The sequence below is a fragment of the Centropristis striata genome, chromosome 9 (genome assembly GCF_030273125.1).
Source record: "Centropristis striata isolate RG_2023a ecotype Rhode Island chromosome 9, C.striata_1.0, whole genome shotgun sequence".
NCBI lineage: Eukaryota > Metazoa > Chordata > Actinopteri > Perciformes > Serranidae > Centropristis > Centropristis striata.
In genome coordinates this window covers 39,280,818-39,301,343 of record NC_081525.1, presented here as the reverse complement: position 1 = coordinate 39,301,343, position 20,526 = coordinate 39,280,818, and the positions used below count along the sequence as shown (strand labels likewise).

Here is a 20,526-nt window from a genome sequence, read left to right as displayed (position 1 = left end):
CACACACACACACACACACACACACACACACACACACAATGCCTGTCTGTCTGTCAGACTCATTCATTTTGTGTCTTTTTTGGTCATTTTGTGTCCTTTTTTTGGTCATTTTGTGTCCTTTTTGATCATTTTGTGGTCAATTTGTGTTATTTTTGGTCATTTTGTTTCCTTTTTTTGGACAATTTGTGTCTTTTTTTGGTCATTTTGTGTCTTTTTTGGTCATTTTGTTTCTTTTTTTTGTCATTTTGTGTCTTTTTTGGTCATTTTGTGTCCTTTTTGATCATTTTGTGGTCAATTTGTGTTATTTTTGGTCATTTTGTTTCCTTTTTTGGTCATTTTGTGTCTTTTTTGGTCATTCTGTGTCCTTTTTTTGGTCATTTTGTGTCCTTTTTGATCATTTTGTGGTCAATTTGTGTTATTTTTGGTCATTTTGTTTCCTTTTTTTGGACAATTTGTGTCTTTTTTTGGTCATTTTGTGTCTGTTTTTGGTCATTTTGTGTCTGTTTTTGGTCATTTTGTGTCTTTTTTGGTCATTTTGTGTCCTTTTTTTGGTCATTTTGTGTCCTTTTTGATCATTTTGTGGTCAATTTGTGTCTTTTTTGGTCATTTTGTTTCCTTTTTTGGTCATTCTGTGTCTTTTTTTAGTCATTCTGTGTCTTTTTTGGACAATTTGTGTCTTTTTTTGGTCATTTTGTGTCTTTTTTGGTCATTTTGTGTCTTTTTTTGGTCATTTTGTGTCTTTTTTTGGTCATTTTGTGTCTTTTTTGGTCATTTTGTGTCTTTTTTTAGTTCATTTTGTGTCTTTTTTGGTCATTTTGTGTCCTTTTTTTGGTCATTTTGTGGTCAATTTGTGTTATTTTTGGTCATTTTGTTTCCTTTTTTTGGTTATTCTGTGTCTTTTTTGGACAATTTGTGTCTTTTTTTGGTCATTTTGTGTCTTTTTTGGTCATTTTGTGTCTGTTTTTGGTCATTTTGTGTCTGTTTTTGGTCATTTTGTGTCTTTTTTGGTCATTTTGTGTCCTTTTTTTGGTCATTTTGTGTCCTTTTTGATCATTTTGTGGTCAATTTGTGTCTTTTTTGGTCATTTTGTTTCCTTTTTTGGTCATTCTGTGTCTTTTTTTAGTCATTCTGTGTCTTTTTTGGACAATTTGTGTCTTTTTTTGGTCATTTTGTGTCTTTTTTGGTCATTTTGTGTCTTTTTTTGGTCATTCTGTGTCTTTTTTGGACAATTTGTGTCTTTTTTTGGTCATTTTGTGTCTTTTTTGGTAATTTAGTGTCTTTTTTTGGTCATTTTGTGTCTTTTTTTGGTAATTTTGTGTCTTTTTAGGTCATTTTGTTTCTTTTTTGGGTGATCTGAACTGTGTGTGTGAGATTGTGTTCAGTGAGCGGGGGTCGTGGACAACATGCATGTTAAATTGGGGGTCGCGACTCAAAAAGGTTGAGAACTACTGCTCTAAAGAGCTAAAACACACACACACACACACACAGGCACACACCATGCCTGTCTGTCAGACTCCTTTACCTTCTGTCTGTTTTATTTTGGGCTTGGAAATGTTACACTTATCATCGTGCCTTTAGTTCTGCAGAAACAAGATTCCTGGAAGTGATATGCAAGCTCGCTCGGACGTCTTCGCTGTCTTTCTCCTTTTGTCTCACACACAAAACAAACATGTCCCCTTTAACTCCCAGAGGCCCGGTAGATTGGAAAGGTGCACAGTGAGGACGCTAAGGGTTAGCAACCACAGCTCTGTAGAGAGGGAGAGTTCTCCCTGCAGACCTGATGGTTCACTTCACAAGAGATGATGAACGTTGGAACAGGGCTTAGCATATCATGTGTTTATTTCCCCCACTGCAGTTCAGAAGCCTGGATAATCAACACTCCTCTAGAGCAGCTATGCTCAACCTTGGGGTCGGGACCCCAATTGGGGTCGCGAGATGATTTCTGGGGGTCGCCAAATTATTTTGGAAGTCAGCTCTGTCTCCGCTGTGTTAAAGTGTTCATGTGTTTTAGTCTTTTTGGTCACTTATAGTCTTTTTTTGGTCATTTTCTGTCTTTTAAGGTCATTTTATGTCTTTTTTTGATCATTTTGTGGTCAATTTGTGTCTTTCTGGTCATTCTGTGTCTTTTTTTTAATCATTTTTTTGGTCATTCTGTGTCTTTTTTTAGTCATTTTGTGTCTTTTTTTGGTCAATTTGTGTCTTTTTTTGGTCATTTTGTGTCTTTTTTTGTCATTTTGTGTCTTTTTAGGTCATTTTGTGTCTTTTCAGGTCATTTTGTGTCTTTTTTTGGTCAATTTGTGTCTTTTTTGGTCATTTTGTTTCTTTTTTTGGTCCTTCTGTGTCTTTTTTTTTGTCATTTTGTGTCTTTTTTTGGTCATTTGGTGTCTTTTTTGGTTATTTTGTGTCTTTTTTTGGTCATTTTATGTCTTTTTTGGTCAATTTGTGTCTTTTTTGGTCATTTTGTGTCTTCTTTTGGTCATTTAGTGTCTTTTTTGATCATTCTGTGGTCAATTTGTGTCTTTTTTAGTCATTTTGTGTCTTTTTTGGTCCTTTTGTGTCTTTTTTGGACATTTTGTGTCTTTTTTTGGCCATTTTGTGTCTTTTTTGATCATTTTGTGGTCAATTTGTGTCTTTTTTGGTCATTTTGTTTCTTTTTTGGGTGATCTGAACTGTGCGTGTGAGATTGTGTTCAGTGAGCGAGGGTCACGGACAACATGCATGTTAAATTGGGGGTCACGACTCTGAAAATGGTTGAGAACTACTGCTCTAAAGACGAGAGAGACAGAGGAAAAAGCAAGAAAAGCGAGGGCTTGAAGGCTGCCACTCCTCCGTCTGCGGATCTATTTATATATTTAGATGCTGGACAAGCTTTTAAGGGTCTTTAATTACAGCTAGTGCAGTTATGTGTACTCCTGATTGTGTGTGGAAGGAAAGGCCGAGGAAAATCGGCCTGGGCGATTGTGTCATGTTTAGCTCAGAATCTCAGCCTTTGAAGCGCTGATGCTTTCTCTGACAGCAAATTTAAAGTTTGAGGCGCCATCCTGCCCTCTCTCAACTCCAGCTGCCTCCTCCCTTTCCTCTGCTTTGCCTGGTTTTTAAATATTCACATTGCTGGATCTGTAGAGAACTGTAGATGTCAGATTGAGGAGAGCTGTCAGTCTTTGGCGTCTGCGTCTTCAGTGCTTTCACTCCCGTCTTCCCTCGTCTCTCATTCATTCTCTTCATTCCCCCCTACTCACCTCTATCATCTGTGTAAAAAGTTTTTCTGTCACCTCCCTGCCACTGCATCATTCATTCACACAACCAAATCTAGCACCTACTTATAGAATACCAAGAATCAAAGTCTTACCCCAAAAGGTCAAACATCATCTAATGAAGTGGACTGCCACTCAGTAAATCACAGGTGAAAAAGGAACTGGTGCAATAATTTAACATGAAACCTCTAGAGCATGGGTCTCAAACTCAAATACACAATGAGCCAAAATTTAAAACTTGAATAAAATTGTGGCAACATTGAACAAATAAACCTTTTAATATATACCAAACATGTTTTGCTTTAACATTAAATATGGAACCAGCAACGCTTATAAACATACAATATATAACTAAATAGTGCAGACATGCAAAATCAAATTTCAAATAAAAAACACATCAAGTCTTTTTTTGTTCATTTTGTGTCTTTTTAGGACATTTTATGTCTTTTTTTGATAATTTTGTGGTCTATTTGTGTTTTTTTTGTCATTTTGTGTCTTTTTTTTGGTCATTTTGTGTTTTTTTTTTGGTCATTTTGTGTCTTTTTTTTGTCATTTTGTGTCTTTTTTTTTTGGTCATTTTGTGTGTCATTTAAGGGATGGAGAGAAAATAGTGATGCTATATAACGACATGAGGATCACCATCACAATCTTGATGACTGAAATAAATGACCAGTACTCTTACATGTTACTGTATCAAATGCATTATTATTTATGTTTATAAAATTTATATTTATATAGTAATTTACAATATACATGTATAGGTGTATAGGTATTTACAATGTAATATAAATTGTTTATAGTATATATATATATATATATATATATATATATATATATATATATATATATATACATATATATATATAGAGAGAGAGACCTGTTAAGGGGTAGGACTCGATACGTTTTTTTACTTCTTCCTACTCCCTTTCGAGCTTGCAGAAAGTGTCTGTTTTCTCAATTTCTTTTTGCTTTTTTGTTTTGTTTTTTATTTATTCATCTACTAATATTTAAACTTGTTTTTTTTTGTTTTTTTTACTTGCTTGCATGTTTGAAATAAAGACAATCAATCAATCAATCAATCAATCAATCAATCAATCAATCAATCAATGCATATGGCGTGTCCATGCTGGTCTGCTGGTGGAGCTTTAAATAGAGAGCAGAGAGCTGCAGCAGGAGGGCTCTACTTTAATTACGTTTGTTTTCCTTTTCCAGAAATCTGCCTCCCCCAGCTTTAAATCTTCTGATCAACCTATTAGCAAGCAAAGAATGTAGCTTCTCTTTTGTTTATCATGCATAACTGCACTGTAGTGAAACAAATCCAAGGGCTGAAATCCTACTTAATAAGCTACACATGGACATGATAGTGTGTGGATTTGCTAATGGGGGAAAGTGTTTTTACTGTTAGTGAGAATTTAGCTTAACTACCACTATCTTTTTTATCTCTAACTCTGTTTTGGATTGAGCTTTTATTACTATTTTATTGTATTTTATTTGATTGTTTTACTGTTTTTAGTATTTTATTGTTTTCATTGTTTTTATTTATACCTATTTGTGTATGATTTATTCTATTTTAATAACTGTACAGCACTTTGGTCAACTGAGGTTGTTTTTAAATGTGCTCTATAAATAAACTTTGACTTGACTTGACTTGACTATTTAAATCTGATTTAACCCATTATTTGTTTGTTAATATAATGCCACATGTACTTCCCAATAGAAAAACATATTTGACCATTTATGTGTTTTTTTGCTGCTGACTTAATGTATTTCACTACACACAAAACCTTTCTTTCAAATCCCCCTTTTATCCTGTTAATGAGCGTTTTTTTGGCAGTAATATGATTTTGTAGTATATTGTGTTGTACATCTATAAATTAAGCTTCTGGGTAAAAGAGTGAACTTTTTTATGTTGGCAAAGACCCATTTCAACTTCTTCCATCTGAACTTGGAAGTGTAAAACTATGCTTTCAAAGGAGTTTCCAAACACTTCTGATGGCTTTTCCCACTTTCATTCCCACAACAAACGCAAAGTTACATCCGAGTTTGAGTAGGCAATTAGTGGGAATATACACTGGAGACAGAGCTTTTGTGCAGCTGAAGTTCTTGAAAATGTAAGCTAATTGCCTCCAGAGAGCTCGACTTTCTACTTCCATTCACATCTCAGAGCCAAACAGAGAGTTGTCAAGCTGCCTGAAGACACATTTTGAAAACTTGTGACTGCAAACTCACAAAATGCCAAAAGCCAAAAGAAAATGACCTGCTGTAAACACAATTTATCTCATCAGTTATCTTCGTCTTTGTTCCAGGTCACTTCTGCAATAAGACAATTCATCTAGCTGCCAGAACCAATATTACTGAAATGCACTAAATCTAAGCACGACACATTGCTATGTTATTAATATTATTATTATTATTATTATTATTGTTATATATACTGTTGCTGCCACTACTATTATTACTATATACTGTAATATACTACTATTATTATAATACCGGCCTTACCAGCCTTATTTATTATTATTATTACTATTATTATATATTACATATCATATTATTTTATTTTATAATTATATTATTTTACTTATAATTACTTTCTTTATATTTTTCATTTTATTTTATATTGTTTATTATCTATCATTATATGTTATATTATATAATATATATTATATACTGTATTATTATTATTATTATTATTATTATTATTATATACCGTGTGGTGCCATCATATCACCAGTTTAATTATTACCATCATCTTGTCAACCTACCTACCAACTGATCTGCTTTTTTTTAACTTCTTAAGTGTCCTTGTTCTATTCTGTGTTTTTTTCTATTGTTGTTTTATTTATGCTACCTCAGTATTTTATTCTATTGTATTGTATTTTATTTTTATTGTACTTGAATACCGGACTGCTGTGACAACCGAATTTCCCTTCGGGGATGAATAAAGTAATCTATCTATCCATCCATCCACGATCCATCCATCCATCAATCATCCATCCATCATCCATCATCCATCATCCATCCATCCATCCATCCATCCACCATCCATCCTCCATCCATCCATCCATCCATCCATCCATCCACCCATCAATCCATCCATCCATCCATCCATCCATCCATCATCCATCCATCCATCCATCCACCATCCATCCATCATCCATCCATCATCCATCATCCATCCATCCATCCACCCATCCACCCATCCATCCATCCACCCACCATCCATCCATCCATCATCCATCCATCCATCCACCATCGATCCATCCATCCATCCATCCACCATCCATCCATCCATCCATCCACCATCCATCCATCCATCCACCATCCATCCATCCATCCATCCATCCACCATCCATCCATCCATCCATCCATCCATCCATCCACCATCCATCCATCCATCCATCCATCCATCCAATGACAGTTCAGCACAAATCATCACTAAGCACCATGAGAGAATAAAGCAGTAACATTGCATCTGGGGGAAGACTTACTCTTTGTTGTCGTGGCTGATCTGGACGCTGAAGTGTTGCATGTTACTCTTCAGCTGGAGAGACAAAACAAAGACAAAACATGAAGAGTTTATAATCTCAAATACAGACGACTGAAAACATTCTTCATTCTTCAACATACGGGCCGGACAAGGGCAGCCAACGGGCCGGATGTGGCCCGCGGGCCGCCCAATGCCCAGCTCTGCTGTAGTGTAATAACATGAAACATTTATCAATTCAACCCTAATGACCAACTAATGTGGAAAGGGAGGGATAATTTAAGCACAGCAAGATATTTTCCTGTCTATGCATGAGGCAAAGACCTCCTTTTGATCTATTTTCTTCATTCCATCATTATTTCACACACTTTAAGACCAACACCAAAGCCTTTAGTTCCTAGTGGAGGGAAGATTAGCGCTCTAATCTCCCGAGCCTTAAGGGTCCGTCCAGTCAGTGCCAAGGCATCTGTGGCGGGGCGGTCTCTCCCTGACCCTTGGACCCACGCCTGGGTGGGAACGACGGGCTGATATCAGGAAGGAGATAGGACAGGAAACAGGCAGCCGACTGCTCAGCAATGTGCACATTAGTGTGTTTACCTTCCAGTCAGCCTACACTAATGTATCTGAGTGTCTCTGTCCCAACACTGTCTAAACATTTTCTTTTTTCACTGATGGAAAGCCACTTTGACATGGAAACAAATTGCCATTTCAATTCATTGAAACTTGGATCACTGCAGACACCCACTCTGAATAATCAAAGTGCTTTTATTGTGAAAAGTCAGTAGAAATCAGTATCCACAATGTTAATATTAATTTAAACGCTTTATAAAATACAGTAAATTATCTTGTTTTGAGCTGCTACTGATAAGAACACATGTTATGTTAAGACTGTTAATTTGGAGTAAATCAAACACAGCAGTAACAAGTAGTAAATACTCCAATCACTATTTCACGTTTCCATTTATTTTAAACACAACTGTAAATGACATTTAGCAAGGTTCCTATTGGTGTTTTTGTATTATATAGCTTGTTTTTCATGTTTGTACATTTTCTAGGTGTTTTACAATGTTGTGATGCTTTTATTTTGAAAAGGTGCGGCCCAGTGTGAAATGTATTAACTTGTTAATTGTTAATTTATTAACTTTATGCAAAAAGCATAAGGCACAAGGTACCTCGGGTAACTCAGTTATACGTAAATCGCCTTCAAAATAAAAGCACTGCGGTTGTATTGATTTGTAACCACATGTATTGTACCCACAATGACATGAAGTAATTGAAGATGTGTTTGAGTTTGTTTCTTGGCAAATATTAACAGTCTCTTTAAGACACTTTTGTATTAATTTTCTTGGTTTTGAATAAAATACATGTGATTGCATGACAGACTATAAGGGAAATAAACCTATTTATATTGGACAGCATGGCAGGTCAGTGGTTCTTGCTAAGCTTTTCAGTGCAGAAAGAAAATAAATGGATCAACACATATCAGTTTTTGGTTTGCTTTATACTACCGACTGACTGTAAACTCCTTTATTGTCCGTAAAACAACTCCACTGAACAGAAGCAGAGAAGACCACAGCATGACCAATGCCTTTTAACACCCTGAGGAGCCTTTAATAACTGGATGTTTGGAGCTCTTTTATTTGATCTTAGTTGCTTCTCTGAGGGCTGAACACTGAGGACACACAGGCCCTTTGAAGTGTGCAACCCTCCACAATTTAAACTATTCCCCATTCTGCTTTGTGCTCTTTCTGAGTCCATAATGACCTCCTGGAAGTCTGAAAACCAGACATTTCATGTGGGATGTTCTCCTCAGTGCTGTAAAGGTTTACGAGAATGCAATATCTTGTGGGCCCTTTGTTAAAAATGGGTCCACTGACATATTGAGTGTGTGTGTGTGTGTGTGTGCACTTATTGAACATTTGTTTGAGGAGTTACATCTGTATAACCTGATGTTCCAAATGGTTTGTTACAGCAGCTATTCTCAACTTTGGGGTCCAGACCCCAATTGGGGTCGCGAGATGATTTCTGGGGGTCGCCAAATCATTTTGGAAGTCAGCTCTGTCTCCACTGTGTTAAAGTGTTCATGTGTTTTAGTCCTTTTGGTCATTTAATGTCTTTTTTTTGGTAATTTTGTGTGTTTTTTAGTGGTTTTGTTTCTTTTTTGGTGATTTTGTGTATTTTTTTTGTCATTTTGTGTCTTTTTTGTGGTCATTTTGTGTCTTTTTTGTGGTCATTTTGTGTCTTTTTTTGTCATTTTGTGTCTTTTTTTTGTCATTTTGTGTCTCTTTTTGGTCATTTTGTTTCTTTTTTGGGTGATCTGAACTGTGCATGTGAGATTCTGTCCAGTGAGTGGGGGTCGCGGACAACATGCATGTTAAATTGGGGGTCACCATTGGTCCTTGAGTGCCAAGAAAGGCGCCTCCAAATAAAATGTATTATTATTATCATTATTATTTAGTATAAAGTGACAGGTGTTGGCATGCATGAAAGTGCATCAAAGCTCCCTTTAAGGATCCAGAGTTACTCGGTTTGGTGATTGGAGTTGAATGCTGGAAGGTCGTTGTGTGATAAATGACAGAGTCACGCGATTATCGAAAAATGGTTTTAAAATAGAAGTGTAGTGTGGAAAAACCCCATTAGTTTCTGCCATGGCTGCTATCTCATCCATCACTGCTGTAGGAGGAATCTGTCCATCATCCCCTCTTTACATCCTCTTTTTGTGCTCACGGATATGTGAGAAGGAGAGAAAGAAGAAGCTGTGATACAAAGAGGTGTCGGGGTGAAAGAGACGGAGGTTACCTTTGATGTGAGTAATGGACCGCCACACTTTAAAAGAGGTCACTAGCCTACACTGTACCCCCATTCATTATAATGCATATGTGCATGATTTGTGTACAAGACCTGACTCGAACCCTGAAGCTGTGATGAATGAGACCTTGGTAAGCCAGCTGTGTGTCCGTGGAGAATAGGCTTCTAGTCTAAATCACATTGAAGTTGCAGCACAGATGGTCATGGATACAACCTAGTGGTGGAATGTAACTAAGTACATTTACTCAAGTACAATTCTGAGGTGTTTGCACTTCTCTTTAGTGTTTTCATTTTATGTAACTTTATACTTCTACTCCACTACATTTTGAGGCAAATAATGTACTTTTTACTCCGCTACATTTAGCTGCCAGCTTTAGTTACTAGTTACTTTTTTAACATGGAAAACATGATACATTTAAAGTGATTAGACATTTGTTTTTAAATGATACCTCATAACACTATATTAAGTAGTTAAAATGAGACCTGTCTTTACAAAATTACAATGCTCTTTACATAAATGCATCAATACAAATAATCTAATAATATATTTGGAATATATCAAACAATCTGAGTGGGTCCATTCTGCATTACAAGTACTTTTATTTTTGATACTTTAAGTACTTTTTGATGCTGGTACTGTTGTACTTTTACATGAGTAAGTTTTGAATGCAGGACTTTTACTTGTAGTGGAGTAATTTCACAGTGTGGTATTAGTACCTTTACTTAAGTAAGGGAGCTGAATACTTTTTCCACCACTGGATACAACAGCCATCACTAACCATGTATAAACCAAGAGGGGAATCCCCATTCATCACATATTGGTTAATAACACACGTCCCATCTATTCTAGCGGGAGCAGTCCTGCGTTTCACCTCCTTTCTCTGCTGTTCTGGGTCAGCTGCTCCTCTCTAGGAAGCTGCAGACTCATTGTCAAACAGCCCCATGAGTCTCGCCACACTTCTTCTGACCTTTTCCAGACCTTCTCTCTACCAAACTTTCCATTTCTTCCACTCGGGGGGTGTCCTTGAAACTCAAACTGAATTCATTATTTCACCCCAAAATGCCACAAGATTTTTGCAAGATCAACGAAACGCCACGTTGCCCTCTGGGAACGGCTCGCTTGTGCTCCGAGGCAAAAAGAGGCATGGAGGGCATCACGCCGACATTTAGAGATATGTATGTAGTTCCCCAGAATTAGAAAAAAGCTGTCTCACTTGGATCGTACAGGCCCCAAGATTGTCTGCAGTAATTCTGTTTTAATACAAAAGAAAAGTAAGCCGGATGGACACAGCGTATCCTCTTTAGCGAGACGCAGAGACAGAAAACGACCACAAAGAGACCATAAAGAGTCCCAAAACAACTACAAAGAGATACAAATTGACCTCAAAGACAAAAGAGACCAAGAAATGATACAAAACAACTAGAAAATTTCCTCTGGGGAAATTCTGAAAGGGCCACGGGGGCTACTGCCGGTGTGTGTACACTATGATAAGATTCTTCAGAGATTTCAAACTATGCCCTTTAACCTCGAAATGTGTGTGTGTGTGTGTGTGTGTGTGTGTGTGTGTGTGTGTGTGTGTGTAATTAAAATCACATAAAGTTACTGTGTGCGTGCTTACGCGCATGTGTGTGTGTGTATCTGTAACTGTAATCACATCAAAGATCAAAAGCAATCAACAGAATTAACTGGCACCTGTTAATGTTTCGGCTCACTGACAGCAGAGGTGGACAGACTGAATTTTCTGGCCTCGAACAGAAAGCATTTTTGGCAAAACCATAATACCTATCATTGATCCGACTTCACTTTGAGGGTCCTGAGTTCTTCCTGAACGTCTACATATGTTTTTTTTTAAGAAAAATGAAAAATTAGCTTTGTTAGAGCGATCTACAAAAACTGTTAAATGTCCCTTTTTCTGAAATCTTCATGCGTTTTTAATATGGGAGCCAATGAGGCTGTTGGTGGTGTTGGTGCATCTTTGCGTCCTACGCCCAAACTATAACTCTGACAGCTTTACCAGAGGATTGTGAGTGAGAAGACTAATTTTCCTACGTTTCTATGTATAAATTATTTCTGTAGAGTGGAATTTGCGGCCTGGAGCGCAGTTTTCAAATTTATTTTTTGACAATTTCTTCTCTCCCTCTACACTCTGGCGATGATGTCACACACTATGACACGAACATTCCGTGCAATACACACCCATTATAATCTCAGAATTTCTCCAAAAATGATCATGGTCATTGAACAGGGATTGATAAAAAACTATATGACCTATCGAAACATGGATTAATACACCGATACACAAGACTTGTGTCTACTGTTTAAAGTTTAAATGGAGTCTCTAGGTGAAATTATGCCGGAGGAGTAGACGTTTAAAAATCTCCAATTGTTGTTCTTTTTCGCTCATTTCGAGAAAAGTAATAGCACACCGATCCCGATCAAACCGCACGTTTTGATATATAATTTGTCCTGCAACTCTTCAAGTTGTAGGACTAGTAGCGGGACGAAACTGCGTCCGGAAGAGGAAGAAGAAGAAATCCACAGTATAACAGTAGTGTGCGATTGCCCCGAGGCCCTAACTACAAAAAAAAAAGAAAAATACAAAGAGACCCACATCAACCAAAATGAGACTCAATTTGACCACAAATGGTCATAAAGAGATGCAAAACTACCACAAAGATAGGATCTAGTTTTTCCAAACTGTATATTTTTGGCAACATTTTAAATGAGTAGAATGAAATGATTGCAAAATTTTAAGCTTTCTTTGATCCATTCGCAAAGTGTCAGGAAGTTCAAATTTGGTCGATAATGCCAGTTTTTACAGTTCCTTTCTATGATAAATGGTGTATTTTGGGCAATGACCTAAAGAAAATATACATTTTGATCCCGCTGGCGGGACGGTGGTGTGGACTATTTTTCTATTGCTTTTTGCACCGTACTAAAAAGACATTTCGCACAATACTTTACTGTCCAGGGAAATCACTGATTACCACCAATAGCCACATAGAGACCACATCTTTCCACATAGAGGACATTAGATCACTCAGCTTTTAGTCACGCTATAAACTCACAAATCCTCTCAAATCCAGCCAATCCAGCTGACAACTCCCATGTGTCACTATCTCCTGAGAGTGAGATTTTACTCTAACCTTGCCTGGTCGTGGAGAATGAAAAAATAAACAAGGAATCAGAGCCGGAGTGACCCCTGATCCGATTAGTATCTCCCAATCCTGTTTAGCAGCCTCCCTGATGTATGTTCATGCATTCAGCTAATACATCCTACTGGAATTTCCATCAGCCTCGGAAAATACTCCACTACACTGGTTCTCATCTCTGTATGCACACTGAAAAGAACCAACAAACAAAAATCGCAAAGATACACTGTAAAAAATATTCTGTTTAATATACGGTATATTGCCAGAAATTTACCGTAAAAAATGACAGTGAGTGGGTTTTCTACTGTAAATTTAAACGTAAATATCAGCAAAAACTGTAATTTAGACTGAATATTCCTGTTATTTTTAGGGGTAATTGTGTCATTCATTCACACGTCATCGTATTTCTCCATTCATTTTACTTTAAAAATGTTATATTTTTACAGCAAAACTGTGTGTTTCTCCCAGTTTATGACAGAAAAAAAAAATCTGTTTAATTTACGGTAACATACCGGCAGCAGTAAATTTAAATGTAAATATCAGCAAAATCTGTCATTTTGTGTCTCATTTGATCATTTTACATATTTTTTTGGTCGTTTTCTGTCTTTTTTTTGGTCGTTTTGTGACTCTTTTGGTCATTTTTGGTCCTTTGTTAGGTCCTTTGGTCTGCTATTATTTTTAGGGTAGTTATGTCCTTGTGACATTATGGTATTTCTAAAATTTAATATTTTTTACAGCAAAACTGTGTTTTCTAAAGTTTATGACAGAAAAAAGTAAAAGTTTTGTGCTATTCTTTGATTTACGGTAATTAATAGTGTACTACGGTGATATTACATTTTTAATTTCACACCCTATCTCTGATATAATTTGACAGTGTTTTACTGTAATTTCTACAAATATTTTTTTACAGTGTACACAAACACGCACACACATTCTTTTCTGATTATATGATGCTACTGTAGCTACTTTGTCTCTGCTTATTGGTTTTCTCTCAGTGCATCACACTTCATCCTCCCATTCTCTCAGGAGTCTAATTACTAATGACCCCCAGAAACACTGTGGCCTTGGATTTAAGAGGCAGAGAGGAGACTGGGAGATTGAATTTAATCCAGCCATACAGGGAAAAGGTGACCTTTCTGCAAGTTTCATTTTTGTTGCCCCAATGATGCAACTGGATTAGAGAATTATTGCAGGCAGGGGATGAAAAAAGTGATCTGAAAAATGTAAAAGCTAAAACCTCATCACTTCATTCATTTATTCATTCATTTTAAGGCCTTGAAAAAAAAAACACACACAGGCTAATCAGCTTCCCTGTCCCTGCTTGACGTAAAAAAAAAGCAGATGAAATCATGGGACTGTGCTCTACTACATCCACAGAGAGATGCAACCTCAGGGGAACGCCATCTGTCACCCTCGCTCTCCCGCTCCTTCTTATGAGGTGTCACTCTCCCTCTGAATTAAACCTTCTGCTTGATGTCAAAATAAAAGCACAGGTAGCAAATATACTACAACAACCTATGAGCTGTATCTCTGTCTCTTCCTTTCACTTCATTAAGGAGCTTATAGATATAGAGGTCAACATTCATTGGTAACGCTTTATATTAAGGTCCTTGTAATAACCATTAATTAACAAGTAATAAGGCCCTTGTAAGTCCTTACAAGATGCTTATTAACATTATTGTGTGTTTATAAGCTTATATAAGTGTTAATAATGGCATTACAAACACCCATGACCCACCCATTATGTCTTTGCCATGCCTTTATTAATCTTATTTTGTTTGCTTATTGATATTAAAATATACTTTATTGCTCATCTATTATAAGTTAACTATGCTTTTTGCAACTACCGGATTTAAAGCGAGAACAATGCCTTATTACTTGTTAATTAATGGTTATTAAACCATTGACGCCAGGAAAGTGAATGTGAAAGTGAATGAAAATGTGAAATGTGAATGTGAAAGTGAATGAAATTTCTACCATTAAAACCGGGAGCGCTGTTGTGTCACTCTAGCATTAAGGCCGGGACAGCGGATATGTCATTTTGTAGTATTTGTATTTTTTTCCACCTATTTTTGGTCTCTTGGCCAATGAAATGCATCAGAATCATGATCAGAATACATGCGGGAGTGTCGCAATGCATCATGGGACTTTTCCAGAACTTTAAATCATGGAGGAAGACGCCTATAGCGGAGGAGCTCAGCAGGAAGTGACGGAAGAGATCTGATGAAAACAGCACCGATGATTTTATTGCTGATCCGACTTTGAACCCTCGGAACCAATCGACCGGCATTTATGGATGAGGAATATGTTTTTAGACGACATATTTTCACCGAAGAACAGACAGATTTGTGGCCATCTGGAGATAATAATAATATTATTAATAATAATTGATTGTGATGATGATATAAGAAATCATGACTGTTAATGTCTTATATTACTTTATGCGTCGTTGAGTACCCTGAAAAGTGCAATATATAAAATGTATTATTATTATTTATTATTATTATTATGATAATTATTTATTTTTTTATTACAGTAGGCTAATGAGAACTATGTCTTGTTCTTCCAGTGGTCATATCATGTTAGCATCTTGCTAATGGGCATGTATTAGTATTATGCATAGGATTTTTATTCAGTCAAATGTAACATTTGCTGAGTTTGTTGATTTTTTAAAAAACTTTATTGAAGGTTTGGACAAATAAACTCAACTTCATATGAAAGCCACGGGTATAAGGCTGAAAAATCTATTATTTAGTAGGTGTTGAATTTCCAGAAAAACTTCAGGTTTTAGGGGGTCATTTGAAAATCGCCCAGAGGTTTTCCAGGCATTTTTTCCCAGGCGCTTTAGGCCTTAATGGGTTAAGGACCTTATTATAAAGCGTTACCCATTCATTTTATATAATCACACACGTATGCTTGTATGCAGGCTTTTTCTTTCTACACACACAAGCATGTTATCAGCAGATGTGTTGGTACTAAGACATGTTATCTCCAAGACGTGCTACTGTCAGGACGTCTATAGTGACAGACAACACTATGATGCTGCTGAGCTCCATTAAAGTTGGACCACTCACAGTAATCACATCACACCATCAGCGGTGGAAAGCCCAGCTGGGACATTCCTACTGCAGCATCCAGTACTTAAAGCTTCAGGATAGACTCGCTGTCCTGCATATAAGGAGACTGAAACAGGGATTATTTCTAGCCTGGGTATACCCAGACTGCCTTGCATGCTCGATTTCATTTCGAACTGCCAAAGGGTCTGGAAACCAGGGCCGTTTCTTAGCCCTTAGACGATGATGCGTACTACTCGGCAGACGGAAGCTTGTAGTTTTCTTACGGATCCAACATGGCTGCTGCAGACGCGAAACTCTCTTTAGCTGTAGATGGTGTTTTAAATAGTTTAGAGCGAAAGTTGAAAGGCGAAAGGTCTCTCGGCGGCTCCAAATTACCAAAAAAGCGAACAAAATGACCAAAAAAGACACAAATTGACCACAAAATAACCAGAAAAGACACAAAATGACCAAAAAAGACACAAAATGACCCAAAAAGAAACAAAATTACCAAAAAGACACAAATTGACTAAAAAAAGACACAAAATTACCAAAAAAAGGAAACAAAATGACCAAAAAAGACACAAATTGACCACAAAATGATAAAAAAAAACACAAAATGACCAAAAAAGACACAAAACGACCCAAAAAAGAAACAAAATTACCAAAAAGACACAAAATGGATGCTTCATGTACATCTTAAATGTCACTAATTCAGAATCTGACCAGATGTGAAATATGGCCCCAACTTCCCCTTCTGTTACTGAGTTATAAAGTTGGTGTTTGTGGAAAACATTATGATGTCACTTATATATATGATGTCATAACTTCATCATTTTATTCTATTAGATATTTGTGTGAATTTTTTTGAGAATTAGCGGCTGATAACATGTCCAGGTCAAATCTGAAGAAATGTCCTCCATGCTTTAATGAGACATCACATTCAGGAGAAAGTGTCAGATAGAAAGAAGGATGGATGTATGTATGGACGGATACATCCCAAAACATTAAGCCTCCAAAAACAGAGCCAGGTCACCACTCTATCACAGAGCTAGAACCAGAATAATCAGGATTTTTTTTTGTCCCCCATGAGGAAATTTTCATTTTCTAAAACCTGGACATCCCAGTGAGCGTTGAGTGCATCCAGTCGTGTTCATGTTTGTGCCAGCAGAGCACTTGTCAATTATCTAGTAAATTGCTGTGCCCCTTATTCAAGCAAATTCTCATTGAGCCTTGCCAGACCACAATAAGGGAAGCAAAATGTGTGTGCAGGCTGTGTGAGGACGACAGCTCGCTCTCTGAGGATAAAAACACTGAATTTTAACAAGATTTATAGCTTGTTATAGGATGATGGCTATTAGGAGAACTGCTGTTCCTGCTGTTATTATATTCAATGGACTCATATGTGTTAGCCCAGTAGTTCTCAACCTTTTTGAGTCGCGACCCCCAATTTAACATGCATGTTGTCCGCGACCCCCGCTCACTGAACAGAATCTCACACGCACAGTTCAGATCACCCAAAAAAGAAACAAAATGACCCAAAAAAGACACAAAATGACCAAAAAAAGACACAAAATGACCAAAAAAAGACACAAAATGATAAAAAAAATAAACAAAATGACCAAAAAAAGGAAACAAAATGACCAAAAAAGACACAAAATTACCCAAAAAATAAACAAAATGACCAAAAAAGTCACAAAATGACCAAAAAAGACACAAAATGACCAAAAAAAGAAACAAAATAACCAAAAAAAGACACAAAATGACCAAAAAAGACACAAAACTACCCAAAAGAGAAACAAAATCATTAAAAAAAAGACACAAAATGACCAAGAAAGACACAAATTGACCACAAAATGATCAAAAAAAGAAACAAAATGACCGAAAAAGACACAAAATGACAAAAAAACACATAAAATGACCAAAAAAAAGACATTAAGTGACCAAAAACACATTAACACATGAACACTTTAACACAGTGGAGACAGAGTTGACTTCCAAAATGATTTGGCGACCCCCAGAAATCATCTCACGACCCCAATTGGGGCCCCGACCCCCAGGTTGAGAATAGCTGTGTTACCTACTGTAAACCAGCCAACCAGCTCACAGTTAACCGGTCACACTGATTTATTATGAGCTTCATCAGAAATTCTATCAAAGTCCAATGAAATATAATGAGTAGAAATGACACTGTGAAATTATGATTATAGTGAAAGAGATGATCTGAAGCATCTCACTATCTTATGGAAATATGAGAACAAAAAGACAAAGACGGGTGAATCTGACACATATCACAATAACAGTACTGGAGATAAATATGTTGTCTGATATGACATTTTTTGGAAGAGCACATAATGCAGAAAACTATGCATGAGGTAATGTTGAAACTGTGAAATGCTATTTATTTTATTTGTTTTATTTTTTATTTAAATGGTCAGCAATTTACTGATGCTGAACATACAGTACGATTTAGCCATTTTATTGTTTTTTATTTAGCCATTTTATTGTTTTTGATCATTTTGTGGTCAATTTGTGTGTTTTTTGGTCATTTTGTGTCTTTTTTTGATCATTTTGTGGTCAATTTGTGACTTTTTTGGTAATTTTGTTTCTTTTTTGGTCATTTTGTGTCTTTTTTTTGTCATTTTGTGTCTTTTTTTAGTCATTTTGTGTCTTTTTTTAGTCATTTTGTGTCTTTTTTTGGTCAATTTGTGTCTTTTTTTGTCATTTTGTGGTCATTTTGTGTCTTTTTTGGTCATTTTGTGTCTTTTTTTGGTCATTTTGTGTCTTTTTTTTTGTCATTTTGTGTCTTTTTTTAGTCATTTTGTGTCTTTTTTTGGTCAATTTGTGTCTTTTTTTGTCATTTTGTGGTCAATTTGTGTCTTTTTTGGTCATTTTGTTTCTTTTTTAGTCATTTTTTCTTTTTTGTCTGATCTGAACTGTGCGTGTGAGATTCTGTTCAGTGAGCGGGGGTCAACAACAACATGCATGTTAAAATGGGGGTTCGCGACTCAAAAAGGTTGAGAACTACTGCTTTAAATCAAGGGAAGGGAACGCCCACACATGCTTTAGTATGAGACTTACCATCACGGTGCGTGTGTGGTGGTAGGGCTGAATTATGGGTAAACCCAGCGGCGTCACCCACTGCACCGTGTGGCCAGATTTGGAGATGAGTCTGGCGCTTTCTGTCAGCCAATCCTGCAACACAGCAGAGCAGCAGAGGTGAACTAAGGGCAGCACACACTGAGGAGAATAATCAGAGAATAGTTAAAGCACTTCACCAATCAGACTGGGAGTCTGCACTGTGAGTGTGTATGTGGACAATAGAGCAATCAAGTTCAAATCAGTGAGTTTTACCAAATGGCTGAGGGATTTCAGATTTCTGCCATTTCTGTTAACCTGTTTTCTCCTGTTTTGCACATTTCTATCCGTTTTAGATTACGGTGACATTATTTATGGGTGTCATTTTGTGTCTTTTTTTTGTCATTTCGTGTTTTTTGGTGTCTTTTTTGTCATTTTGTGTCTTTTTTTTTGGTCATTTTGTGTCTTTTTTTAGTCCTTTAATCCAACATAAAATGTGATTTTTTTTTAAATCTTTTTTTTTACTTTCAAAACACTATCATGCTCAATAAAGAATTTTAAATGTTGCAAATGTGCATTCATTTCAGAGTACACTGAGACATTAAACTGCATCGTTTTCAATTAAATTCTGGAAAAGTTGGTGTGTTCTAAAACTTCTGACCAGTAGTGTAACCTGTTTTCTCCTGTTTTGCTTATTTAGGGAGCTTAGCATTGTCTGTTTTGTTTGGTAGGTTTAGCTGAATCTTATTTTCCAGATAGTGATTGACTTTTGTTTCTTATTTTGGCCTTGGAGACCCTGAAGATGTAGCTGCTTACTTTTTCTGTGCTACTCAGTTGGTTTCTCTGTTTATTCCATTTGCCTGTTAATAAATATTATAATTGTTCAACTTTGAGTCCACTCAGCCATTTTTCTGCATAGTTTTATGTTACTAAATATGTTACTTCCTGTGACCCCTAGACCTCAAACTAAGGTCGTAACAAGGCTACAAATTTAAAATTTAAAACAAATGTGTGTTTCCGTTGTTGGTGTAAAATATGGAATTCCCAACTAGAGGATTTAAAAGGTTGTACAGACATTAATAGATTTAAAAATTTTTTATAAATGTAGAAAAAATTGTCAATATGTACTAGAATCTTAAACTGATTTAAACTGACTGTTTATGATCAGTTGTTTTTTGGTCTTTTGTTTTTGAGATAATAACGTGCTTGTATGGGTTTTTGTTTGTTTTTTGTCTTGTTTGTTTTTGTTGTTTTAACTGTTTTGTTATAATCAAAGTTTTGTTGGTGTAGGCTACTGAAAATTGTATCATTGTATGTGAGGTCAGACCATCTTTTTTTATTTTTATTGTTCAAGTTGGGGGCAGACAAACATAAGAAATGTTTTCTTCTTGCTGCTCCTTTCTAATCATGAAGGTGTAGAGTGTGTCTCTGTACACATTTTGTTGTCTACTTTCATGAAAGGAACAAAATAAATAAATGAAAAAACGAAAAAAAAAAAGGACGCTATGGTGCATTTGGAACAATAAACAGAGGAAACAGGAACTTTCTTTCTACAGCATCAGCAGATGATCTATGCATTAAATAGAAACTTCAGTATTTATCAACCTCGATTTATCAACCTGTGTCTAAGTGACTAATGGGGATGGCAATTTTTTAAATTGGTCTAGTATCGAGAGAGAGAGAGAGAGCATCA

The 20,526-nt window shown here is 36.3% G+C and overlaps 1 protein-coding gene across 1 annotated transcript in view; it reads right to left on the bottom strand.

Moving 5' to 3' along the window:
* The window catches only part of polrmt (polymerase (RNA) mitochondrial (DNA directed)), a 90,422-nt gene that overhangs the window by 17,164 nt on the left and 52,732 nt on the right, over positions 1-20,526 (bottom strand). Inside the window, exons 15-16 of the mRNA XM_059341990.1 lie at positions 18,837-18,950; positions 6,746-6,798 (exon numbers count right to left, since the gene is read on the bottom strand). Of these exons, the coding sequence (XP_059197973.1) occupies positions 6,746-6,798; positions 18,837-18,950 (167 nt within the window). The remainder of the gene's footprint in view (positions 1-6,745; positions 6,799-18,836; positions 18,951-20,526) is intronic.